Raw genomic sequence first — 27,356 nt, 5'->3', positions numbered from 1 at the left:
TAAAGAAGGGGGGGGGGGGCTCGTGGGCAGCAGGGAGATGTGGGTCGAGATATTGATCCAGCCGTGTTCGTCTGGCGAGTGAGGGGGTGGGTTCGGCGGTCCTCGGTTCGTAAGTCGGTCTATGGTGCGTGGTGGGGATCTGTCACTGGAGGTCTGTCGTGTGTGTGTGTGTGTGTGTGTGTGTGTGTGTGTGTGTGTGTGTGTGCCCAGTGTGTCTCAGTCGGGTCCCCTGGGGACAGTTGGGGTTGCGGCTTGTGGTGGCCCCATCAAGGCGGGGGAGGGGGTTGTATGTGTTGGTTGTTCTATGTGGCTACCTTTCTTGGTGTTGTTGCACTGGCAGAGGGTTACGTGCGATCGGGATTATCAGGTAGGGGGTGTGGGGGAAGTGGTGCTGGTGGGGGTTGGCAGAGAGTTAGGGTGGGCGGGGTGGGGTGTGAGAGGTGAAGTGTGCCTGCCTCCCAGCTCCCCGGACCCGGCGTCTGCGTGTTCGTCCCGGGCCATCTGGTCCGATGAACCCTCCATCAGCGTTTCGTTGCCATTGTTTGGTCCCTCCAGGGGCAGGAGCCCCCCGACTGCTCCCGAGGGTTGTGTCTTTTCTCAGTTCGCAGCGGGGGAGGCGAGCCACCGGAGCCAGTGGTACCAGGTGTCGTGGTAGCGCTGTATGCACCCTGCCGCCGAGAGGATTAGCTCCTCAATGCGTCTGTCTTCCACTCTGGTCAGCCATTCTCTCAGCATTGGAGCCGTGTTTTTTTTCCAGTGTGCCGGAATAAGACTACGTGCCGCGTTTAGAAGATGCGGTATTACGGATCTTTTGAATCCGGTTATGGGGATTGAGGTTAGTTGGAGCAGGTAGATTTCAGGTGTGAGTTGTAGGTTTGCATCCGTTATGGTCACTGCCACTGCGTGGGTCGCCTCCCAGAAGGGTTTGAAGAGTGGGCATGTCCACCGGATGTGGAAGAGGGATCCCAGTTCCCTCCCGCATCTCCAGCATTCTGGTTCGCAGGTGGCTGTCATTACGGATAATTTCTCAGGTGTTCTGTACCAGTGCGAGAGCATTTTATACCCAGTTTCCTGGAATTTGGTGGCTATTGAGGCGAAAGAGAGGAGAAAGAGAGTGTAAACACTGTGGTCCATTGCTCCGCAGATAATGTGTGTCCTAGGTCCCGTTCCCAGTATCTAGTGAAGTAGGGGAGGAGTGAATCGGTGGGAGGCGTAATTTGCAAGCGGTAGAGAAACGAAATTGCGTGCGGTGGGATTGGGGGGTTCGTGCACACAGTCTCGAAGGTAGAGAGCGCTCGAGCTGCTGAGTCCAGCCCAGGCGTGGTCTTCAGGAACCTCATCAGTTGATGGTATTTGAAGCGGAGTAGCCAGGCGTGCGGAGTGTTCGGGACCACGTCTCCCAGGGGCATGATCGTGCCCTGTTTGTACACGTCCTTCAGCCTGCAAGGAGTCGGTAGTCCCAGTGCTGTGGTGTAGCGGGGATCCGCCGCCGGGGGAATCGTGGGTTGTGTGATATGGGGCAAAGGGGTGAGAGCTCTTTCTCTCGAGAGAGCGAGGGGAGAAAGAGAGAGAGAGCGAGGGGAGAAAGAGAGAGCGAGGGGAGAAAGAGAGAGAGAGCGAGGGGAGAAAGAGAGAGAGAGCGAGAGGGGAGAAAGAGCGAAGAAAGAGAGCGAGAGCGGAGAAAGAGAGCGAAGAAAGAGAGCGAGAGCGGAGAAAGAGAGCGAAGAAAGAGAGCGAGAGCGGAGAAAGAGAGCGAAGAAAGAGAGCGAGAGGGGAGAAAGAGAGCGAAGAAAGAGAGCGAGAGGGGAGAAAGAGAGAGAGAGCGAGAGGGGAGAAAGAGAGAGAGAGCGAGAGGGGAGAAAGAGAGAGAGAGCGAGAGGGGAGAAAGAGAGAGAGCGAGAGGGGAGAAAGAGAGAGAGAGCGAGAGGGGAGAAAGAGAGAGAGAGCGAGAGGGGAGAAAGAGAGAGAGAGCGAGAGGGGAGAAAGAGAGAGAGAGCGAGAGGGGAGAAAGAGAGAGAGAGCGAGAGGGGAGAAAGAGAGCGAGAGCGAGAGGGGAGAAAGAGAGAAAGAGAGCGAGAGGGGAGAAAGAGAGAAAGAGAGCGAGAGGGGAGAAAGAGAGAAAGAGAGCGAGAGGGGAGAAAGAGAGCGAGAGAGCGAGAGGGGAGAAAGAGAGCGAGAGAGCGAGAGGGGAGAAAGAGAGCGAGAGAGCGAGAGGGGAGAAAGAGAGCGAGAGAGCGAGAGGGGAGAAAGAGAGCGAGAGAGCGAGAGGGGAGAAAGAGAGCGAGAGAGCGAGAGGGGAGAAAGAGAGCGAGAGAGCGAGAGGGGAGAAAGAGAGCGAGAGAGCGAGAGGGGAGAAAGAGAGCGAGAGAGCGAGAGGGGAGAAAGAGAGCGAGAGAGCGAGAGGGGAGAAAGAGAGCGAGAGAGCGAGAGGGGAGAAAGAGAGCGAGAGAGCGAGAGGGGAGAAAGAGAGCGAGAGAGCGAGAGGGGAGAAAGAGAGCGAGAGAGCGAGAGGGGAGAAAGAGAGCGAGAGGGGAGAAAGAGAGCGAGAGAGCGAGAGGGGAGAAAGAGAGCGAGAGAGCGAGAGGGGAGAAAGAGAGCGAGAGAGCGAGAGGGGAGAAAGAGAGCGAGAGAGCGAGAGGGGAGAAAGAGAGCGAGAGGGGAGAAAGAGAGCGAGAGGGGAGAAAGAGAGCGAGAGGGGAGAGAGCGAGAGGGGAGAGAGCGAGAGGGGAGAGAGCGAGAGGGGAGAGAGCGCGAGAGGGGGGAGAAAGAGAGCGAGAGGGGGGAGAAAGAGAGCGAGAGGGGGGAGAAAGAGAGCGAGAGGGGGGAGAAAGAGAGCGAGAGGGGGGAGAAAGAGAGCGAGAGGGGGGAGAAAGAGAGCGAGAGGGGGAGAAAGAGAGCGAGAGGGGGGAGAAAGAGAGCGAGAGGGGGGAGAAAGAGAGCGAGAGGGGGAGAAAGAGAGCGAGAGGGGGGAGAAAGAGAGCGAGAGGGGGGAGAAAGAGAGCGAGAGGGGGGAGAAAGAGAGCGAGAGGGGGGAGAAAGAGAGCGAGAGGGGGGAGAAAGAGAGCGAGAGGGGGGAGAAAGAGAGCGAGAGGGGGGAGAAAGAGAGCGAGAGGGGGGAGAAAGAGAGCGAGAGGGGGGAGAAAGAGAGCGAGAGGGGGGAGAAAGAGAGCGAGAGGGGGGAGAAAGAGAGCGAGAGGGGGGAGAAAGAGAGCGAGAGGGGGGAGAAAGAGAGCGAGAGGGGGAGAAAGAGAGCGAGAGGGGGAGAAAGAGAGCGAGAGGGGGGAGAAAGAGAGCGAGAGGGGGGAGAAAGAGAGCGAGAGGGGGGAGAAAGAGAGCGAGAGGGGGGAGAAAGAGAGCGAGAGGGGGGAGAAAGAGAGCGAGAGGGGGGAGAAAGAGAGCGAGAGGGGGGAGAAAGAGAGCGAGAGGGGGGAGAAAGAGAGCGAGAGGGGGAGAAAGAGAGCGAGAGGGGGGAGAAAGAGAGCGAGAGGGGGAGAAAGAGAGCGAGAGGGGGAGAAAGAGAGCGAGAGGGGGGAGAAAGAGAGCGAGAGGGGGGAGAAAGAGAGCGAGAGGGGGGAGAGAGAGAGCGAGAGGGGGGAGAGAGAGAGCGAGAGGGGGGAGAGAGAGAGCGAGAGGGGGGAGAGAGAGAGCGAGAGGGGGGAGAGAGAGAGCGAGAGGGGGGAGAGAGAGAGCGAGAGGGGGGAGAGAGAGCGAGAGGGGGGAGAGAGAGAGCGAGAGGGGGGAGAGAGAGAGCGAGAGGGGGGAGAGAGAGAGCGAGAGGGGGGAGAGAGAGAGCGAGAGGGGGGAGAGAGAGAGCGAGAGGGGGGAGAGAGAGAGCGAGAGGGGGGAGAGAGAGAGCGAGAGGGGAGAAAGAGAGCGAGAGCGGGGAGAAAGAGAGCGAGAGCGGGGAGAGCGAGAGCGGGGAGAAAGAGAGCGGGGAGAAAGAGCGAGAGCGGGGAGAAAGAGCGAGAGCGGGGAGAAAGAGCGAGAGCGGGGAGAAAGAGCGAGAGCGGGGAGAAAGAGCGAGAGCGGGGAGAAAGAGCGAGAGCGGGGAGAAAGAGCGAGAGCGGGGAGAAAGAGCGAGAGCGGGGAGAAAGAGCGAGAGCGGGGAGAAAGAGCGAGAGCGGGGAGAAAGAGCGAGAGCGGGGAGAAAGAGCGAGAGCGGGGAGAAAGAGCGAGAGCGGGGAGAAAGAGCGGGGAGAAAGAGCGAGAGCGGGGAGAAAGAGCGGGGAGAAAGAGCGAGAGCGGGGAGAAAGAGCGAGAGCGGGGAGAAAGAGCGAGAGCGGGGAGAAAGAGCGAGAGCGGGGAGAAAGAGCGAGAATGGGGAGAAAGAGCGAGAGAGGGGAGAAAGAGCGAGAGAGGGGAGAAAGAGCGAGAGAGGGGAGAAAGAGCGAGAGCGGGGAGAGAGAGCGAGAGCGAGAGCGGGGAGAGAGAGCGAGAGCGAGAGCGGGGAGAGAGAGCGAGAGCGAGAGCGGGGAGAGAGAGCGAGAGCGGAGAGAGAGCGAGAGCGAGAGCGGGGAGAGAGCGAGAGCGAGAGCGGGGAGAGAGAGCGAGAGCGAGAGCGGGGAGAGAGAGCGAGAGCGAGAGCGGGGAGAGAGAGCGAGAGCGAGAGAGGGGAGAAAGAGCGAGAGAGGGGAGAGAGAGCGAGAGCGAGAGAGGGGAGAGAGAGCGAGAGCGAGAGAGGGGAGAAAGAGCGAGAGCGAGAGAGGGGAGAAAGAGCGAGAGCGAGAGAGGGGAGAAAGAGCGAGAGCGAGAGAGGGGAGAAAGAGCGAGAGCGAGAGAGGGGAGAAAGAGCGAGAGCGAGAGAGGGGAGAAAGAGCGAGAGCGAGAGCGGGGAGAAAGAGCGAGAGCGAGAGCGGGGAGAAAGAGCGAGAGCGGGGAGAAAGAGCGAGAGCGGGGAGAAAGAGCGAGAGCGGGGAGAAAGAGCGAGAGCGGGGAGAAAGAGAGCGAGAGCGAGAGCGGGGAGAAAGAGAGCGAGAGCGAGAGCGGGGAGAAAGAGAGCGAGAGCGGGGAGAAAGAGAGCGAGAGCGAGAGCGGGGAGAAAGAGAGCGAGAGAGGGGAGAAAGAGAGCGAGAGAGGGGAGAAAGAGAGCGAGCGGGGAGAAAGAGAGCGAGAGCGGGGAGAAAGAGAGCGAGAGCGGGGAGAAAGAGAGCGAGAGCGAGAGAGAGGAGAAAGAGAGCGAGAGCGAGAGAGAGGAGAAAGAGAGCGAGAGCGAGAGAGAGGAGAAAGAGAGCGAGAGCGAGAGAGGGGAGAAAGAGAGCGAGAGCGGGGAGAAAGAGAGCGAGAGCGGGGAGAAAGAGAGCGAGAGAGAGGGGAGAAAGAGCGAGAGAGAGGGGAGAGAGCGAGAGAGAGGGGAGAAAGAGCGAGAGAGAGGGGAGAGAGCGAGAGAGAGGGGAGAGAGCGAGAGAGAGGGGAGAGAGCGAGAGAGAGGGGAGAGAGCGAGAGAGAGGGGAGAGAGCGAGAGAGAGGGGAGAGAGCGAGAGAGAGGGGAGAGAGCGAGAGAGAGGGGAGAAAGAGCGAGAGAGAGGGGAGAGAGCAAGAGAGAGGGGAGAAAGAGCGAGAGGAGAGGGAGAGCGAGAGGAGAGGGAGAGCGAGAGGAGAGGGAGAGCGAGAGGAGAGGGAGAGCGAGAGGAGAGGGAGAGCGAGAGCGAGAGGAGAGCGAGAGGAGAGCGAGGCGAGAGCGAGAGGAGAGGGAGAGCGAGAGGAGAGCGAGAGGAGAGCGAGAGGAGAGCGAGAGCGAGAGGAGAGCGAGAGGAGAGCGAGAGGAGAGCGAGAGCGAGAGGAGAAAGAGAGCGAGAGGAGAAAGAGAGCGAGAGGAGAAAGAGAGCGAGAGGAGAAAGAGAGCGAGAGGAGAAAGCGAGAGGAGAAAGAGAGAGGAGAAAGCGAGAGGAGAAAGCGAGAGGAGAGCGAGAGGAGAGCGAGAGGAGAGAGAGCGAGAGGAGAAAGAGAGCGAGAGCGAGAGGAGAAAGAGCGAGAGGAGAAAGATAGCGAGAGCGAGAGGAGAAAGATAGCGAGAGGAGAAAGATAGCGAGAGCGAGAGGAGAAAGAGCGAGAGGAGAAAGAGAGCGAGAAAGAGAGCGAGAGCGAGAGGAGAAAGAGAGCGAGAAAGAGAGAGAGAGCGCGAGAGCGGAGAAAGAGAGCGAGAGCGGAGAAAGAGAGCGAGAGCGGAGAAAGAGAGCGAGAGCGGAGAAAGAGAGCGAGAGCGGAGAAAGAGAGCGAGAGCGAGAGCGAGAGCGGAGAAAGAGAGCGAGAGCGAGAGGAGAGAGAGGGGAGAAAGAGAGCGAGAGGAGAGAGAGGGGAGAAAGAGAGGAGATTCATTTTGAGTACACTGATCCTCCCTAGCCATGTGATGTGGGGAAGGTGCCAAGAGTCCAAGTCCTTTTTTATCTGGTCGAGGAGGGGAGGGAAGTTGATGCGAAAGGTGTCCGTGAGGTCCGCCGATAACCAGGTCCCCAGGTATTTGATCGCCTCTGTGCACCAGTGGAAGGGGAAGTCGTTCTGTAGCCTGGTCACCAGCGTTTGGGGGATTCCCACGTTGAGGATTTCAGATTTTGTGAAGTTAATTTTTAAGTTCGACAATGTGCCGTACATGTCAAATTGCTGCATCAGTTCCCTGAGGGAGTTTGCTGGGTTGGTTATAGTGAACAGGAGATCATCCGCATATGCAGAGACTTTGCTGACTCCCCAGCTGCCTCTGATTCCTGAGATGTCGGGTTGAGTTCTAACGGCGTTGAGAAACAGCTCCAGGCTGATGACAAAGAGCAGGGGCGACAGTGGGCAGCCCTGTCTTGTGCCATTTTTAATCTCAAATGGGTCTGAGAGGATTCAGTTTACTTGTACTCGGGCAGTCGGGTTGGTGCATAGGGCCGATATCCATACCATCATGTGCGGTCCCATCCCAAGGTGTTCCAGTGTGGACAGCAGGAAGGACCAGTCGACCCTGTTGAATGCCATCTCCACGTCCGTTGAGACCAGTAGAGCGGGTGAGGGCCCCTGTCTTGCCACATGGATCAGATTGAGTGCCTTGATGGTGTTGTCCCTGGCCTCTCGTCCCTCTACGAATCCCACCTGGTCGGGGTGGATGAGGTCTAGCAGTAGCGGTTGGATGCGTAGGGCCAGGATCTTGGCAAACAATTTGAGATCGGTGTTCAGCAGGGAGATCGGTCGATAGCTAGCGCATGAGGACGGGTCCTTCCCTTCTTTTGGTATTATCACGACATGGGCTCGAAGCGAGTTGGGGTCCAGTGAGCCTCCGTTTTGGATGGAGTTATAGAGGGTAAGCAAGTGTGGGGTGAGAACGTCTGCGAACATCTTGTAGTATTTCGCTGTGTATCCGTCCGGTCCTGGGCTCTTTCCCTGTTTGGCCTTTTTAATGACTAAGCACAATTCTTCGCTCGTGATGTCTTCCTCTAGGGCGGATATGGTTCGAGGCGGGAGCTTAGATGTCACATTTTGCGTGATATATGCTTTCTGGCGTGCTAAGAAGGTCTCTTCTGGGGGCGTGGCTTGACCGCACATGGAGTAAGTCGCACGCTGCACTTGCTCCCAGGCCCCGATCCGCCTAAGCCCAGATCCTGAGCGAATCCCGCGGTCCACATGGGGAAAACTAAACGAACGATTACCCCGAGACACCCTCCCACACCCCACACCAACCTTAAACCCGGTCCTATGGACGAATTTCTGTCCACACCTCAGCACCTCAGAGACACACGAGGCGCGGACAAGATGGCGCCCCCCTCTCCGAGCACCAGCAGCATAGCAGAATCCGCGAGTGACACACCCGGAGCAGATGCACTGACACAAATGTCGCTGGACCTAGCAGCTATCTCAGCCAACATGCTCACACGAGGTGACAAGACTGCCCTGGTTGCAGAACTACGTACCGTCATTCGGGAAGAAATAGCCGCGGTGCGCAGGGACCTAACGGCCCTGGAGCAGAGGGTGGACGACCTGGAAGTGAACCGCCTTCAAACCGCGCACCACCAGCAAGCCACAGACCTAGCTACAGCACAGCAGGGGAATATACTCCTTGAGATGCGTAGACAAGTCGAAGACCTGGACAACAGAGGCCGCCGCAACAACATACGAGTGCGGGGCCTCCCAGAAGCAGACAATGAGTCCCCACGGGAATTGCTGACAGGCCTCTTCTCGCACCTGCTAAGGGACGATGCGCCTCCTGACATATCCATGGAACGCGCACATAGAGCGCTCCGGGGCCCTAGAAGAGATGGCCAGCCCAGGAACCTGATTTGTTGCCTCACTTCGTTCCAACTAAAGGACGCCATAATGAGAGCAGCCAGGACTCGACGCACGATCACATTCATGGACTCCCAGGTCACGCTATTCCAAGACCTGTCGCCCCTCACACTGGACGCCCGTCGGGCGCTGAAACCGCTAACTAACATGCTACTGGAGAGGCGGATTCCCTATGAATGGGGCTTCCCATTCAGCCTACAAGCCAAGGTCGAGAACCGCTGGCACACGCTGCGTTGGCCCAACGATGTCACTTGGTTCCTCCAGTCCGCTGGATTGCCGCATGTCCACGTTCCTAACTGGATTCTTGAATATCCGCCCGCACGCCCCACTGGACCCCACCCTGCGGCCGAGAACCTGTTGAGCGGGCACACTACCCCTCCTCCGCAGCGTCGAGGTGGCCCCGTCGGCCCAGAAGAGTAAAGTCCGGAGATATCGCAGTCGACCTCCCTTGCCAGGTACCATGAACCGCCCCCTAAGCTATCCAGCCCTTGTAAGGGTATCTTACTTGACCCCCTGTCTTCGACGCCTGACGACCTCATCCTGAGCGGGGTGGACACTGAAGTTGGGCCGCAGGTTAGTGGGACATTATCACAGGTCCGTAACAGGACTCGAGACTTGGAGTTGTACCTTGGGTGGGTTGTTTGGGGGGCCACGGACCATGCCGGGTGGGAGGTGATGCGATGAACTGTTTGGGAGGTGGGCTTGGGCTGCTCACCCTGACATAGTACTGGCACATAGTCATACCCATGCCTAGTAGGTTGGCACACGCACAGGTCAGGGTATCGGGGTACGACCCCCCCATATAATGTTTATTGCCTGTATCCTTTTGTCCTTTACAAATTGCTGGCACGCCTAAACTGTGCCACGCCACCGCTTCAGGCGCAGGCCCATTAGTCAACTGTAAGCAGCGTGCCACATTACTTGTTCGTATGTCTTATATTGTATTGCTTTGTATTTCACATGCTGACCTGCCCCAATGCCGCACACCGTAGGAACACCTTGGTTACCCGCACGCTGCGCCCAACACCCTAATCCCTGCTACGCACCCAACATAGGTTAAGCAATCAATGTAGGTGGTGAGACACTCTGCTTGATATAGGTAGTATTGTATTGTATTTAAACTGTCGTCTTCCCTCATTGCCCTCATACGATATGTTCACCCGGGAGACTTATGCGATTGGTTTGTTGTTTCTGTATATATAACTGTTTGTGGTGCCTGAATTACGAATGTGTTTTGTCAATGTCGTGGGTTGCAATGTCAGCGTAGACTGCATAGCGTTCTACTTGGAATATGTTGCTTTCACCTACGCTTAAAATGTCACCACCTCCAACTGCGCGGACGCGTAGCCATGCCCCCGAATAGTAAGACAGCGCGCGCACGGGCCATGGTAACAGGTGTTGACCTCCCTCGCATAATGTGACCATTATCTGTATTCTTTTGCTTTCAATAAGTTGCCGACACGCCTAAATTATACCAAGGCGTCACCTTCGGCATAGGTTCATACGTTACCGTGGATAGTACTATACTTTACTTATTATTCTGTTACATGTTGTATTGCTTGGTATTGCACATGGCGACTCCCCCCACTGCCACACACCGCATGGGCACCCTGATGATACGCATGCCGCGCCCAACTACCTGGTTTCTGCTATGCATCTGGCGCACGCAGCGAGGTTCCTGCAGGTAGCGTGGCACATCGCCTGATATAGGTAGTGTAAGTCAGTACTTAAACAGTTGATCTCTTGTATTGCCAGTATCACATGCCCACCCGGGGGACCCATGCTCTGTGCCTGTTATATTTGTATATATAATTGTTTGTGGTGTCTTGAATTATGACGGAGTTATGCCGATGTCGTGGGTTGCAAAGTCGATGAAAAGAATATAATGATTTAATTGAAATGTGTTGTGCTAACCTGTACTTAAAACGCTGACGACTCTGACTACCATTTCCCGCAGGCCTGCCCTGGGGGCCCGCTCCCACTCCCACCCTGCCCCCCCCCCCCCCTTCCCCCACCCACCCGAGACGGACTCGCGCCCACAGCGCTAACAGGTGCCCCTACGTAACCGACAGACTCGGACCCCCCACCCCTTCCTCCTCCCCCTCCTCCCCCTCCTCCCCCGGACTCGCAAGGACCAAGACAGCCATTCCTCACGGCGGGTCGGGAGCCGAGGGACGTAGGTGCTGATGGCATCCCTTCCCGTGACACAGACTTTGTAGGCGGCCCTCCCCGCACCTCACCTCCCTTGTATATAGGACTGGAGTTCGACGAGACTTCCCTGACCCATAGTCACCTGAACGTAGTCAACCGGTCTAGGTTGAAACGTTGCATTGACCTTTCCCCCCTACCCTTCCCCTCCCCACTTCATGACGGACCCCCCCCCTTCAGGCGTCCGCCATGCGGGGGCCGGGACGGGATTTGACCCGGCCCTGCTTACATACTGGTCCAATAATACTGGGGGTCTTAACCAGCCGGAGAAGCGCTCCCACCTGCTCCGCCGTCTCTGGGTGGAGAGGGCATCCGTGGCGTTCCTGCAGGAGACGCACTTCCGGGGCCCAACCGCTCCCAAACTGGAGAACAAACGTTTCCCCTTGGCTTACTATGCCAACCACCCAGATTCTAAGAGAGCAGGCGTAGCGATACTGTTCGCGCACACCACACCCTTCTGCCATACCGAGACCCAAATAGACCCAGGAGGGAGGTACCTTTTTGTCAAGGGTAAGATAGCTGATCATACATACACATTTGCATGCATATATTGTCCTAACCGTGGCCAACACACCTTTCTCTCCCGCACCTTAAATTCAGAGAGGGCCTTCTCCTGGTGGCAGGTGACCTGAACATGCCACTTGACCCACTCCTGGACACGTCTCGTGGAACTTGCACACACCCACCACACTGCTTACGGACAGCCACCAGGGCACTAAACAACTTAGGCCTTGTGGACTGCTGGAGAACCGCACATCCCGAACGACAGAGACTATACACATTTTTCACATGTCCACCGCCACTATAGCCGTATTGACTACATATTCATGCCCCAGGAATACCTCTCCCTCCTACGTGATGCGCACATTGGACTCATGACCCACTCGGACCACGCCCCGGTTAAAGTCCGCACAAGCTCGCCCCTTTATAAACCGAAGGACAGGCAATGGAAACTGAACGTGTCCTTGTTGAACGACCCAGTCACCCGCGCATCCACACATCAGACGCTCAAACAATACTTCGACACCAACGACAACCCGGACACGCCACCCCTGACGATCTGGGAGGCACATAAATGTGTCGTGAGGGGCCACTACATCGCCATTTGCACTCAACGAAAAAGAGACAGACACAGACACTTCACCGATCTCACCACCAAGGTAACTACCTTGGAAAACGCACACAAACAAACGCTAGACGACGACACCTACCTACAACTGACTGAAGCTAGGAGGGAACTCAGGGATCACCTCTCTCAAGGACTGTTACACACCCTGACGAAATCGGCCAGGTACTTCTATGAACACTCTAACAAGAGTGGTCGACTCCTAGCAAAGATGCTCCAGGCTAAGAGACGGTCACAACATATTCATAAAATAAACACCAAACCATCGCAGCACACGACATCCAGAGGGAATTCTTGAAGCCTTTCAGGCCTACTACACCGACCTATACAACCAGACACAGGCCGCACACAGGTCTACACCTCAGACACGCCAACGAAAAATCACCGACTACCTCTCTCAGCACATAGCCAAAACACTCACCCAGGAACAATCGGAGGACCTGGAGCTACCCCTGACCCTTGACGAACTCAAAGGTGCTCTAAAGTGCATGAAGCCTCATAAGGCGCCAGGCCCTGACGGACTGCCGGTCTCATACCTTCGCACATTCAGTGACACCCTCTTGCCCAAACTTCTATCAGGTCTGAACTCTATTCGTGAGGGAGGGCAGTTCCCAACAGATACATTAGCCGCCACCATCACAATAATCCCCAAAGAAGGTAAAGACCCGTCCAATTGCTCGAGCTACCGCCCGATTTCGCTCCTGAACTCGGATCTTAAACTCTTTGCTAAAGCCTTAGCCCGGAGGATCTCCCTGATCCTCCCAGACCTAATTCACCCAGACCAGGTCGGATTTATCCCGGGTAGGGAGGCGCGAGATGACACGATCCGGGCTCTCAACATCATACATACTGCGAAATCCAAGAAACGCGAGGTTGTCCCATTATCGACGGACGCCGAAAAGGCGTTCGACCGAGTGGATTGGACATACCTCGCGTCCACTCTCCACCACTTCAGATTTGGCCCACAGCTGTGCACCTGGGTGGCGGCTCTGTATACGACCCCGACAGCACGTATTCGCGTCAACGATACACTTACACAATCCTTCCCCATCAGCAATGGCACGCGACAGGGATGTCCCCTGTCCCCCCTCCTGTTTGCCCTCTCTCTAGAACCATTTCTGGAGGCGGTCAGACGGGATGGGGGCGACTCTGGATGCAGAAGTGCACAAACTCGCCGCCTATGCAGATGACATGTTGTTCTTTCTGGAACAACCCCTAATCGATCCCTAACCTCCTCAAGGCGTTTCGCGATTATCACCAAGTCTCCAACCTGAAATTGAATATGAACAAATCAGAGGCCATGCCTGTACTCGATGACGCCGAGTTGGTTGGCCGGCTGAGCACAGCGTTCGCCTTCTCCTGGCGACCGGACAGGTTACGGTATCTGGGCACGTGGTTACCAAGAGATCTCACACAACTCTATCAAATGAACTTTTCCCCCCCTACTCGCGAACATCCAAAAGGACCTCCTCCGTTGGTCCCCACTATACCTCACCTGGTTCGGCCGCATACAAGCCCTGAAGATGAACGTCCTCCCCAGACTATTATACCTATTCACGACGCTGCCCGTTACGATCCCACAATCATTTTTCCGCACCCTGACAAGAGACATCCGTAGCTTTGTATGGAACCGCTCCGCTTCCCGCATACGCAGAACCACCCTGGAACGCCCAAAGACGGCGGGGGGAGCCGGATTACCCTCCGTGCAACAATACTATCAGGCCACGCATCTGCAAAGGGTGGTGGACTGGCACACACGCACTGGTGCCAGACGATGGGTGTCCATGGAGGTCCAGCAGTCACGCGGTACGATCCCTGACAGACTCTGGCTTGGCTCCCTTACCTACTCGGAGCTCCGACTCCGAAATCCCCTCATCGACGCCACCCTTAGGGTGTGGTGCTCACTACGCTTCGCGTGCCGGCTCACCTAGTCACCTAACCCGCTCACCCCGATCGCACATAACCCGAATCTCGCGGGTGGTATCACCCCCGCGGCACTGCGGAATGTCCACCAGACGGATTGGCTCTACCTGCATCAATGGATTGCCGACGGAGCCCTTAAACCACTACCTGCAGTCATATCGACTCAGCGACCGACCCCACTAGACATGTACCACTACCACCAGGTGAAAACATACTACACAAACCTTCAAGGCAAGGACCACATTCATAGACAACTGACTGACTTCGAACAACTATGCACAGACAGAAAACACCTGGACCACGCTATATCCTACCTCTACGTAAGCTTACAGACACTGGGCAATGTACGCCCACTAGGGTTCACGGACAAGTGGGAACGGGAGACTGACACACGCCTGACTGCCCAGGAGTGGGACAAAATCTCTCTCTTAACCCACAAATGCTCCATTAGCTCCAAATACCAGGAGATGAGCTATAAACTACTCACACAATGGTATAGGACCCCGGACGTGCTCAGACACATGCACGGTACAACCTCTGGCGACTGCTGGAGATGCCACTCCGCCCTGGGCACCAACCTCCACATTTGGTGGTCTTGCCCCCGCATAGCTCCATACTGGCGCATGGTACGCGCTAAGATCAAGGAAATTACGGACACAGACCTCCCATTACTGCCACTGACAATGCTCCTTCACCACACATCCATACCTACACAACAGTACAAAAAATCCCTCACGATACACACGCTCTCTGCCGCGAAAAGCCTCATCCCACTGCACTGGAAAAGCCAGGCGGTACCCACTTACAAGCAATGGGTTGACAAGGTTGAGGAGATTCGCGGGATGGAAATGCTGACTGCGTCCCTGCGGGAACGCTCGGACAAATGCGCCCTCCAATGGTACCCCTGGACGTCTTACACCGCACGGGGACGGGCTTGATCCCGTATTCCTGGCCTCACAGGAGGCGCCTGGTACCCGCCCTTGTTACCCCTATCCCTAGTATGTAGGGAAGATCCCAGACCCAGCCACCCCCTCCTCTACCTAACCAACCTGTGAATCACCGGACATGCCCACCGACAGAACGCGACAACCCATTAGATTGAGGTTCCAGGGCTCCTTGTATGTTGAGAACACACCTCCCCCTACCCCCCCCTTCTTACGGGGAAATAGCACCCCACTGAGCACCAACGCACGTCTCTGATCCACTAAACTGCTGTGGACTCACCTGTACCACATATTACACCCGTGGAACTCGCCCCACACCACCAACCAAGACCCGCCTAGGCGGAAATGCTGTAAACTGGTTGTGATATGGTTATAAGTGAAACGTTGTACCCGACTCGGTCTTGATGCTGGGCTCGAAACACTGTTCCAGTATATGTCATACTTTGTAACTTGATATTTGTTACCCCCTACCCTCCCCTCCCTTTTTTCTGTCTCCTTCCCTTATTTGAAAATACTTTAATAAATAAAGAATGTCTAAAAAAAAAAAAAAGAAGGTCTCTTCTGTTACGGTCTTGCGTGCAGGGTTCGGGGGCAGGCTATACAGTGAAGAGTAATATTGTCTGAATCCCTCCGCTATAGCTTTCGGTGTAAGCAGGGATTTTCCAGTCAGGGACATCCGTTGGACATGGCTCTTGCCTCCGTGCTCTCAGCGCCCTTGCGAGCAATTTGCCACTCGTTTCCGAATTCATAGAAAGTTTTCTTTGCGAGTTGGAACTGGAATTGAATCTTTGATGTTAGGTGTGCGTTGAGTTCCGCTTTGGCTTCCAGAAGTTGTTTGTAGGTAGCGTCGTCGAGGGTGCGCTGGTGTTGCGCTTCCAGTTGGGTCACCAGGTCGACGAGGTGTGTGATTTCTTGCGCGCGCTGTTTTTTCAGGCGGGTGCCGTGTTTAATGATAATACCTCTGATGACGCATTTGTGCGCTTCCCAGATGGTGGGCGGTGTGCAGTCAGGTGGCTTGTTGGTGAGGAAGTAGTGCTCTAAGGCGGTCCGTATTTCTGTTTGTATTAGTGGGTCCTCCAAGAGGGATTAGTTTAGTTTCCACGACTATTGCGATCTGTAGGGCCTGGGATTTTCGATGGTAAGGATCACTGGTGCGTGGTCCGACCAGGTCATGGGCACTATGCGGGCAGATATCAGTGTGTCTAGGTCTCTGTGTTGAGTGAAGAAGTAGTCTATTCTCGAGTAGGATCTGTGTGGTGTTGAATAGTAGGTGTAGTCCCTGTCTGCATGGTGGAGAGTGCGCCAGCAATATGCGAGTTGGTGGTCTGAGAGAAGAGTCCTCATGCCCCGAAGGACATGTTCCGGTATCGTGTAGGTACCTTTTGATGGATCTGTTCTGGGGTCCAGGGGGGCATTTAAGTCCCCTCCGATTATGATGGTTCCTTCTCCAAATGTTTCCAGGGTTCGAAGGGTGGATGACAGGAACTGCTTCTTGCCCTTGTTCGGGAGGTATAAGTTCGCCAGTGTGATTCTGGAGTCGCTGGTTTTCCCTTTAAGAAAAAGGTATCTGCCTTCCGCGTCCTTTATCTCCGCTTCCAGTTGAAACTGAGTGTCCGCCGAGAGCAGTATGGCCACTCCCTTGGATTTGTTCAAGGGGTTTTGTGCGAAATGCCAGGTGGGGTAGTATTTGTTGGAGAACTTAGGAGCCTGGGGTGCGTGGAAGTGGGTTTCCTGGAAGAAGGCGATCGATACCCCTAGTGCTTTGATCTCACGCAGGACTCTGGCCCGTTTGTGTGGGGAGTTGAGGCCCCTCGCATTGATCGTGTAGAGGTTGATGCTGTTGCTATCACTATCGCTTCTGCCCACGCGGGGGGGGGGCGAACCCATGTCACCAGGCCCCCCTCGGACCTGAATTAGGCGGTGTTGTGGGAGAGGAGGGTAGGGGACGATGGAGAGAGGTTTGTGGGGCAGTGAGTGTGGTAGGGGTAATGTGCCACTGGAAGATGGAAGTCTAGGGACGTAGTCCTGTATGTCCACCTCACAGGTTGTTGGCAATGAACCCGTGGGGTTGGTGGTGTTGGGGGAGAGCCGGTCACCCACTAGTGACTTCTCGGTGGGCGGCGAGTCACAGTCGGTCCTCATCCGTCTCCTGCTGCCCAGTAGCTCTGCGGTGTAAGGTAATGTGGCACCCATGAAGGGTAGGACCGTAAAAAGGAAAACAAAAAAGGTCTGTGTAGCGTGGGAGCGGGCGTCCGTTTTGGCCCCTTTATGGTTCGTACCATGGGGTGAGCGAGGTGAGAGTTGAACGGGGCAAAAGGGGGAACATCATGATATGACAGTATAACATAAGCATTAGCAAGAAGAACTTGGGTAACATTTCAAACAATTCAGCCATTTTAAACGGTTTAAACATGCCCATGTGGTGTGAGGGCCCTCCAGTGTCGGTCGACAAGAGTGTGCGTCGTGTGGATCACACCTGGCCTGAAGGTAACCAGTCAGGTAGGAGAGAGGAGAAGGGGGGGGGGGGGGAGAAGAGAAAGGGGAAGGAAAAAAGAAGAAAAAAAAATCATATATGTATATTGGTCTCTCTTTTTTCTCGTCTCTGTGTTCGCTCAGGCTGTCTCGTGTAGATAGAGGTGTGTCTTATGTCAGCGTGCCCATTCCTTGTTTGTTTTGTGTGGGAGTCACGAAGTCTCAAGCATGGTCATGGGACCGCTGCTATGTGTGGTCAATCCTGGTAATATGTGACCAAATGTTTCTGCGTGATCTGTCTGCCCCTCTTGACGTCGGCTCAGTCGCCCGTCGTGGTACAGTGATGTTCCAGTCGTCTGGAGGTCTCGTCAGGCAGGGCTCGGTGCATTTTAGCGGTTAACAATCCTTGAGCTATTGTAAGGGCATATGTTACATTTACAATAAAGTACATGGTTTAAGACACAGATAAATATCATTAGCAGTTTAACACTGTGACCATTGTGAAGCAGGGTCCTGGTGTCCCGTCCCTCTGGTGTCTAGGGGTGCTCGGTGTGGCGTGTCAGAGGCCGGTGTTGCAGGGCCCATTTAGCCAGCTGGAGAATCTTCGGGACTGCCCAGGGTAAGTGGGGGAACAGGGTGATGTCCAATAGTGCGAGGCTGTGGGGTGCAGTTGAACGCAGTCTCCGGGTGGGTGGGCAGTATCCGAGGAATCTTTTAGTAAAAGCGGGAAAGGAGTGAGAAAAAGTGAAAAATTGAAAAAGTTTGGGGGTGAGGAGGGTCACCTTATGTCCATCAGAGGCAGGTAGGTAGGGCCCTTTGATGTGCAGACCAGAGATAGGCATTGAGTGGTAGAGAGTTGGTAGTACCCTCTTTATTCCTCAGGTTCTGCTTGCTGGGGAGGGGTGTAGTTGGTGTCTGGGCCTTGTTGGATGTTGCGGCGAACTGGTCTTCCTGCGGAGCGTTCATTCACCGGGCGGTTGGTCCAGTCCGGGATGGGGATTTGTGGGAGGTCAAGGGCCTCTTGAAAGGCCTGGATGTCTTGCGGTGTTCAGATTGTGGCTTCAGAGTTGCCCCGTCGGGCTGTGAGGGCAGGTCCTGTATCGGCTTGGCTTGTGCTGTAGTGGTCGTAATTGCAGGGCAGTGCAGGTCGGGGCCCTGGGATTCGAGGGTCTGCACCCTTGCCTCTAGCGCTGTAAGGGAGGTGCCGAGGGCAGAGATCTCCGTGCGCAGTGTGGACTTAACCTCCTCAAGGAGGGATTGGAAATCCTCCTTCTTTGGTAGGGATGTGAACAGGTCATACCAATCCGGTGTTGGTGGGACCGGCATACTGCCTCTTGTGCTGGGGCCGTCTTCCGACATCACGGAGCCTGGTGAGGAGGGCGCCATATTGGAGGCCTCATCCTGTGAGAGGAAGTCACCCGGATTGTGGAGGTAACTTCTGATCGAGGGGTGCGGGTTGTTCCCTTGCGTTCTCGGAGTGGAGGGGGTCATTTGGGCTTGTCTAGTGCGTCCCCATGGGTGCCAGATTGTGCGAGTTCGTCGAGGATTAGGCGGCCATTCTCGTCCGGCGCCAAGCCACGCCCCCCGAAGCCCTCCCATTCTAATCCAACCCAGACATTTTGGCAACCCAATTACAGTCTTCCCAATGCAGCTCAATGAGAAGTCTTGCCTGCCTCTTGAATTTAGCTCCACTGAACTAAACTACCAGGAAGTAACATGAACGGTTGTCAGATTGACAGCCAGGGGTGTAACAAGGTTAATTTAGAAAAAAAAGTGTTCTATTTAATCTATATAATCTGCAATAAAAAAATAAAATAAAAAAAATGTGCCAATGTGCCTTAGGGGTCTGGAGTTAAAGAAAAATGTTTAAAAATAAAAACCAAAACACCACACACACAAATAAAATACAAAATAAAAACCAAAACAAAACCACACAAGCTACTTAACGTTTGTTAATAATACAATGAAAATACTAAAATGTTTTTTTCCATTAAGCCTCGAATTATGGAGAATTGGGTGGGGGAACCAAACTTAAAGATCCCACACCTCCAAATTAAGCTAATATTACCTAAAAAGTTAAAATGTCCTTGTAAATTCTACACAATTTGTGTTTTACTCAATGAGCCATGTTTTGGTTTCTGTGGCCAAGGACAAGAGAAAATATAGTCTATAAAAAACATCTAGGCTCAAATTCCTTTACCTCACAAGCACCAACTTCCAATTTCAGGGGTCTTGTGCATATGTCAGTATCCAGCACCTTGTGTTTGATGTATGTATTGCACTCCGTATTACTAATCACAGTGAAAGCCGCCACCTTTAACACATTCTCATGGCCAGTACCTGAAATAAGAACAATTTTGTTTGAGATGAACACGGTCACACTAAAAAGAGTTTCACTATATATTAGTTTTACCTACCTCGGGTGTCACCCCAACCTGCAATCTCACATTTGGTTTCTGATGGTACAATATATCTCTCAGGAGGCAAGCAGATGAGAGCCACTTTTGTATTCAGTTTGACAGGCCTACAGCAGAGAGAGTATTAAATGTTATGTAATACATAGGGTGGGTTCTAGCAGGTATCTCAACCCCACCCCCACCTTCACCCGATGTTGCTTATCTACAGCTTCTAAGATTTTCTGTCTAAACTATTGTATTCAAAGAATTTACGGCATTGTAGACTAACGGATCGACGGGCACCGCGACTGGGTACCTCCGTTGAAGGATGCTCCTAGCGCTTCCTGAGGGTTTCCAGCACTCCAGCAGACACCATAACCACCGTAGACTCCTTCAGAGAGCAAGACAGGAACAAGCTCTTACAAGAGCTTAGTAGTGATATAGCAAGGGAGTATGACTAGCATAGCAATCCCTTGTAGCAAATTCCCCCAATAAGAGACGGCACTCCAAATTGAGGGTGAAGTAGAACTGAACTTTTATTCAAAATCTCTGTTTTTATGCCCATTCTACAAACATAGTATCAGGATTTTGAAGTACAACCAATCAATACGTACAATACACTTGGACACTCCCACACAAAATCATCCCCTCTGCCTGTGATATAATTACTGAACACAATGGGCTAACGTAATTATCACAGGCAGAAATTACACAATATTCATAACTTTAAAAGTATACATTACATTCACATAAAACTTACATTTTCAGAATCAGCATTCTCCAAAATACATACATATGTCAAAATCATACAAATTTGTCCAGTGGGTCAAAAGTTAGTTGGAAGTCCCTTTGTGACCGCCTGCAAGCATGGCTTGGGTGTGGTAAGCCAATTATCTCCAGCATACAGAAAATATCTCCATTTACAACAACAGTAAAAACACATAAAAATACATAATTCCTATCATACAGAACAGAACCCCCACATTCAACCAATCCCCAGATAGCTTGGATCTGAGCGCTCAATATATCCGAACAGCGCTCAGATCCCACAAACACAGTCAAATCGCCATGGGGTTAAACCATAGGAAGGGCCGATGAGAGAGAGGAGGGGCAAAACAGCAAGTTCCAACTGGTCTGGCAGTGTTAATGGGACAACGCTCTGCTGGAGCACAATACACAGGAAACGGGGGAGGAGCACACCTTCCCATGTATTCAAAGGGGCAGAAAAAGTCTTTCAAAATGCAATAAGCCCAAATAAGTTTCTTAAAGGGCAATACATCCCAGGGGCCAAAGTCACATGGCAGGAGGCTGGCAACCAGTCTTCTCCAATGCCCAGTGGCGAGGCTGCCGCCACATAGACCATTAACAATGGGGGGTGGGTCACTTTGGTTCTAAGAAAATGAAATACCATAGGTACTCCTCACCTTTCCAGTTTCAGCATCACAAGGCTGGAGTCAGATGGTCCACACACAATCCTGTTAATGGGCACAGATTGTTTGTCTGTATCTGTGGGGGCAGGGTTTTTCAAGTGAGTTCCTACCAAAGCCTCGTATCCTGTTAAGTCAGCATCACTTTGGAAAACAGAGAAAAGGATTACGATTCATAGCTTGTTGATGGATGTTTAACATCTCAAGGAAATGCAGTATTTCGTGCACATCCATTAATTTTTTTGCATGTATAATAGGATATAGGGTGGTAACATTTTTGCCATCAAAATAACACATGTTAAATATCAAGTAAGCAATGCAGTAAGCTCTTAATAAAAGCACAGGGTTAAAAGCTTTTGATATATGTCCATGACAAGTCTTATGGGATCAATATTCTACTCACCAGGAAGAGAAACACTGTCTTGTACTGATTACCCAATTCTCCTTCACTAGGGAACCCCCACAGAAATGGTCTCCTTGCCTATAGTTTGATGAAAACGCAAAAAGAAACAGATCAGGTCAAACAAAAACCACAACGCATTTTTCCCCCTACAAAAATGGTTTTAATGACTTTTCATATGGACCATTCACCTGTTTCGTAAGCTCACAGTCCAAGGGGAGATTCCAGGTGTACCACCAACCATACGGGATCGGGTAATTGTTTTTTCAATTTTTTTACCACACGAATCAAATACAATATTTTCTACGGAGGAAAATAAATAAGGATGCAATGTAATACGTAGTTGTGGGAGAAAATTAGAAAGGGGGAAATACATACAAAATACCACATCAAATGCTGCTCATAATGTAGTCAACTTAAATGAACGCACCCAAAAAATATTGGCTTAAAGGGATTCTCTAGTGCCAGGAAAACAAACCCGTTTCAAAACGTAGAATCAGACGACGGGAGAGACCTAAAGCGCATTATTCAATGCTTTCCTATGGGGATTCCAAAAGTCGTCTAAGCCCTGGAAAGCCCTCTAGTGGCTGTCTTGTAGACAGGCACTAGAGGAGGACTTAACCCTACAAGGTAAACTGCAATAATTACCACTGAAGGGTTAAGTGACATGGGACATTGCACCCAGACCACTTCAATGAGCTGAAGTGGTCTGGGTGCCAAGAGTCTTTTTATTTTATTTTTTTTTATAAGCCATCACGGTTTAATAGATGTATGCCAAATTAAAACATGCAAGCATTTAATACCCCTCACTCTTATTGGTGTATTCATGAAAACCGCTTGCAAAAGCAGCTTTTTCAACCCCTACCCTTATTTCTACACAGTCTCTCTAAATAAACATCGAATGTTTACATTTCCTTTATTACACATTCTGTTAATTTAGAATGTCTTAACTCATGCTCTATTAAGAGTCTGCTAGAGCTTTATGTGTGTGATTCAATTTATATGAACAGAGCAGCGAAAAATAAACATACCACTTTTATAGTGCTCTCAGAACAGATTGAAACAAACTTTTTCATGGAGGCTGTGTGAGTCACAGCCAGAGGAGGTGTGGCTAAAACTGCATAAACAGAAACAAAAAAGTGATTTTATTCCTAAACGGCGGATAATTGAGCAATGAAACTGCAGGGTTTTGATCTAAACACCAAAATAGCTTCATAGCTAAAATTGTTTTGGTGCTTTGAATAGCACTTTAGGTTAGCTCTGGTTTGGGGAAACAATACATCATCCTTGTGGCAATTCTGATGCTGGACGCTACTCCCGAGGTCATTTTATTCTGCTCTGTCCCTCCTTGACTATTTAGACATGTTACATCATTTTTTTTTTTTGTGAATATATTTTTTATTAGTTTTGAAGAGTTTCAAAAGGTAGACCAACAGTGTGGACTCGCAGGTCCAATCAAAAAGAGATATTCTATTGTCTTACAAGACAGCCAAAAATTCACAGGTAGCATCTATGGCGGACTCGCAGGTCCTCATCATTACGTGGACTGATAGACATGGTTCCCGGTTCCCAGTATGATTGTTATACCCGGAGCTAGTGACCGTCTTGGGGGTCTCGTTTGGGGTCTCCCTTGTTAAAGGTAGGTGCCTCATTCCATGGGAAGGGGAAGGGGAGAGGCAGAGCGTCTCCCCTCTTTGGGTTTTCTGGTAGCTATGACTATATTAGCCAGTTTACAACCCGTGGACCCCTATTGTTGTCCACCTACCCCTTGTAAGTGGCCTCTTGGTTTGCGGTCTCGGGGTTGTCTATCTGGTTCTCCCCTCCCTTCTAATGCTAGGGTGTTGGGTTGCCCCTTTCGTCATTTGTCTATATCCTTGTGCCTAATATATCCCATGAGCCGTGCTTGAGCCTGCCTGTCCGCGGTGTCTTATCAATCTCTCTTATCTTTTGCGCGCCCTCGCTCTCTGGCCCGCGGGGGAGGGGGGTGGGGTGGGGATTGAAGTGGGAGAAGGGAGGGAATAAAAGGGGGGGTGGGGAGGGGGGAATGCCGTATCCCTCCAGTATCGTTGGCAGTCTGGTCTGTGTGTGCAGGGTTAGTGTAGCATGTCTTGGAAGTCCGGGTGTCCGGTAGTCAAGATCCAGTGTGTCCATATCGTCTGGTACGTCTGAGCCCTCCATTCTGCCATGAGGGAAAGCTCTTCCAGTGCCCTGAGTTCCTCCATGCGTTGGTACCATGTTCCCATCGAAGGTGCGGACTGTTTTTTCCAATATATGGGGATGAGGCTTTTAGCCACATTGAGTATGTTACATAATTTGTGTATCATAGCACCTGTATGTTTTGGCAGTGCAATTATGACAAGCCAATAAGTATGTTCAGCAATTCAGAATATTGCCTCATCATGGTTTCAGTTTTGCCAATTTATTTCTGATCGATCGAGGACTACCCAGGTGAGATACAAAATTAACACAGTCTTCTGTCCCCATAAAACTTTATTTTAAAATCGATTAAGCAGTACTTTATATATCTTTGAGCGCGGATTGTTCTGGTCTGCATTCTTGGCTTTTTCATAGACCATTTCACCTATCTAGGGACCACTGGCCACCTCTGAAGGTCTGGCAATATCCTGCTTTCCTCTCTGTTCTTTGCCTTCTTCAGGCTTGACCCAAGTTCTGAGTGCAAGGGTCATTCCCTTTCCTGATAGAATGATAGCGATTTATCTACAGTATCTCAAGTGTGAGCTTTCTGGACTATTTTCTATTTGTGCTGTTCTGATGCATGCCATTTTAAACACTTTAAAGCTATTGTGCTCTTGAAAGCAGCGTCCTTAACCCCTTAAGGACACATGACATGTCATGATTCCCTTTTATTCCAGAAGTTTGGTCCTTAAGGGGTTAAACTATTTTAAACAACATTTTGATATCAACTTCGTAAAGTTACTGAAATCAGCATTAGTGATATGGTAGACAATATAAGTTGGTCTCTTACCTGCTTCCTTTATGGACAGTGGTTTCTCTCCACCTACAAAAGAGGAGAAAGAAAAGTTATTGAAAGTATGTGACAGATGACGGAGGCCCATCTGGCCTCCATTTGACTTATGTGTCAGGTAAATATAGACACATGTACATGCTTGATAGCAGTGCAAATCACCACAACAGACTCCGATACTTACTACATGGTTTAATTGAGCAGTAGTCAAACGGTGTATTTGGGTCCATGGTATAGCACCATGGTCCATGGCTGTCCTTGTCAGGGTTTCGACAGTAATTGCCTTCCAGGTATCCAGGAAAAGGATAATTTGGGACTTGCCTGGGTGAAATATAAAGTGATAGCTATAGATGTTACAATGCGGCTACGCATGGAGCCATAATCAAGGTTTCTGGGTGTTGTATTACAGCGGTTAGCTATGACGGAGTCACTTTTTAGGGGATTTACCATAATACAAGAATAGAAAATAATTATTAGTGTAATCTTCAGCCAGGAGGCAGAGCCCTATTGAAACTAGGTTCCCTTTAAAGTACACTCTAAAGTGCCAATCACCCCTCGCTCCCCTCCAAGTTTCCATTAGGCAAAATTCTGACTTCCATATTTATGTGAGCAGTTACTTTCCCTTCATGAAACCATGCCACGTGGTCACACAACTTACGTAATGTCGTCCAGTTTTTCGCTCCAGTTGCGACATGTGACCCCCTTTCTGGTCTTGCTGACTTTCCCACTGTACAACTCACCATTGTCGTGATAGCAATCTGCATAAACCAGAGGAAACAAAGCTGTCAATAGAGGGTAATTTATGGATTATTCAGAGAATTACTCATATCAATGTCAATGTAACTACAAAAACACTTATTGACTACAATGTGTAGAACAATATGTGGTACCTGGGGGAACACCAACCTGATCTGTGCAGATTTTTTTTTTTTTTTTAGAATGTGGTTTCGACTGTACAAGAATGATCCTTCATCTAAAAAGGAAAAACTAAGGGTCAGGAATACATGTTTGTACTCCTAACACTATATTGTTGGATTACCTATTTAGTTGTCCGGCCCACCACAAGATAAGTAAGCTACTTGTTTACTCTATTCTTTCTCCATTGCCATACTGTTCTCGCTACAACTAGCCCCACCTTCACGGCTGAGATCAATCGTGATGATCTTCGCCAATCCAATGCTCTCCCATAGATAATCAGTGGGATGCTATTGCACAGACGCACACAGTGCCAATCAGCAGCTCAGAGATGTATTGAATAGGAGCATGGAAAAGCTGACCGCAAGTGTCGCACACAATGTAGAACTTAGACAACCACTAGATGTGCTTCCTATACAAGTGACTACACCTAATGTGCTACTAGGCAGCAATGTAAACACTGCAGGGACAGGCTATGGACCACTACATTAATCTGTAGTTGTTCTGGTGAGTCGTGTCCCTTTAAAGCACAAATGTCACTTCTCCATAAGAAATAGCACTTTATTCCCTCTTCACAATAAATGCTACTGAAGCATTTAGGGAGTAAAAACATAGGGCAGGCCATAGAGTCTGAAATTTCTCTAGTATGACAGATGTGCCCTCAGCACAGCACAAGCAGATCTAAGACGCTCATGATATAATTTTGACTGCGTAAGAATGTTAACAAACATTCAATATGAGCACTCAAATATTTAAGCTTTATAAAATATATGTTCATGAATACATTTTTGGTGGCAAACACAGGATGCTACAGAATACAATATTTACATTTTAGGTTTTTCCTGTACTCTGCATAGGTGGTCTACTAAAAAAAAAAAAAAAAAAAAAATGATATCCCTGTTTTAGTTCCTTCAGCATGAGCAGTCTAAGGATCCAGTTATGCTGTGCTGGCTGGGGACAGTTCTTCTGTGTCCCCAGATGCAGGACACCAGGAAACCACCCTAGGACAGGAGTTCAAGATTGGGAGAGCCTCAACATTTGAGGGGGTATGTGTTGCGGAACGTACCATTCCTTTAGTTGATTTTTCGGTTTATACGTTGAACTCACTGTGTGTATACATCCATTTAAGAAATGAACACTGTTGGATTGGAAGTTTTCATAGTCTTACCTACTGGCTCCTCATCATCTGGGCACCTCTTTATTTGGAAGCAATATGCGATCCTCATATTGGGATTTGTAGTGAAACACCATGGAGCTTCTGAGCCATCAGGGTTCCGACAGTAATTTTCATCTAAACCCCTGTGATCAAACACAAAAGGGTTTATGCAAAAAACAGACATTACATATGTACACAATTGGGGTGCATACATGTAACTGCTACTTGTAGAAAATTTACAAGAGAACAAGTTTAGGTAAAAAATTAAGCTAAAAAATATATATTCTAAGTTAGGGAAAATTTCCCTATTTGAGTATTTTATTAATAAAATTGAGAATGCCAGTTTAACAAAATAACCCAACTCCAATGAATCAATCACAATACAGATCACAACGATCTATACTTTGTCTTTTGATATCTTTGGACAGTGAAAGGACAAAAGAAAGGTAGTAGGGAGGAGTCGGGCAACTATAGGCCAGTAAGTCTTACTTCAGTAGTGGGGAAAGTAATGGAAACCATGTTAAAGGATAGGATTGTTGAACATCTAAAATCACATGGATTTCAAAATCAGAGACAACATGGGTTTACTTCAGGGAGATCATGCCAAACCAATCTTATTGGGTAACTAAAATAATAGATCAGGGTGGTGCAGTAGACATTGCTTACATAGATTTCAGTAAGGCTTTTGACACTGTTACACAGAGAAGGCATATGAATAAACTGCAATCTTCAAGTTTGGATTCCAATATTGTTGAATGGGTAGGTTAGTGGCGGTGTGACCGGCAACAGAGGGTTGTAGTCAATGGAGTATATTCGAAGCTTGGGCTTGTCACCAGTGGGGTACCTCAGGGATCTATTCTTGGACCCATTCTCTTTAAAGGACCACTCTAGTGCCAGGAAAACAGACTCGTTTTCCTGGCACTAGAGTGCCCTGAGGGTGCCCCCACCCTCAGGGACCCCCTCCCGCCGGGCTCTGGAAAGGGGAAAGAGTTAAAACTTACCTTTTTCCAGCGGTGGGCGGGGAGCTCTCCTCCTCTTCTCCTCCCAGTCGGCTGAATGCGTGCGCGCGCATTCAGCCGGTTTCATAGGAAAGCATTATCAATGCTTTCCTATGGACGCTTGCGTGCTCTCACTGTGATTTTCACAGTGA

General features: G+C 51.1%; 2 protein-coding genes across 3 annotated transcripts in view; both read right to left on the bottom strand.

Annotated features, from left to right (window-relative positions):
- AMIGO3 (adhesion molecule with Ig like domain 3) overlaps window positions 1–27,356 on the bottom strand; it is a 455,802-nt gene that overhangs the window by 283,248 nt on the left and 145,198 nt on the right. The gene's annotated exons all lie outside the window — the stretch shown is intronic.
- The window catches only part of MST1 (macrophage stimulating 1), a 68,105-nt gene that overhangs the window by 1,576 nt on the left and 39,173 nt on the right, over window positions 1–27,356 (bottom strand). For both annotated transcript variants that reach the window (XM_063426535.1, XM_063426536.1), the window contains exons 10-18: window positions 26,219–26,349; window positions 24,794–24,893; window positions 24,320–24,456; window positions 24,136–24,168; window positions 21,341–21,452; window positions 21,153–21,230; window positions 20,747–20,893; window positions 19,344–19,450; window positions 19,127–19,266 (exon numbers count right to left, since the gene is read on the bottom strand). In XM_063426535.1, coding sequence (XP_063282605.1) covers window positions 19,127–19,266; window positions 19,344–19,450; window positions 20,747–20,893; window positions 21,153–21,230; window positions 21,341–21,452; window positions 24,136–24,168; window positions 24,320–24,456; window positions 24,794–24,893; window positions 26,219–26,349 — 985 coding nt within the window. The remainder of the gene's footprint in view (window positions 1–19,126; window positions 19,267–19,343; window positions 19,451–20,746; window positions 20,894–21,152; window positions 21,231–21,340; window positions 21,453–24,135; window positions 24,169–24,319; window positions 24,457–24,793; window positions 24,894–26,218; window positions 26,350–27,356) is intronic.

This window comes from Pelobates fuscus, chromosome 7 (assembly GCF_036172605.1).
Source record: "Pelobates fuscus isolate aPelFus1 chromosome 7, aPelFus1.pri, whole genome shotgun sequence".
NCBI classification, from domain to species: Eukaryota; Metazoa; Chordata; class Amphibia; order Anura; family Pelobatidae; genus Pelobates; species Pelobates fuscus.
Note: the sequence above shows the minus strand (reverse complement) of the source record. Positions and strands in the feature narration are given on the sequence as shown.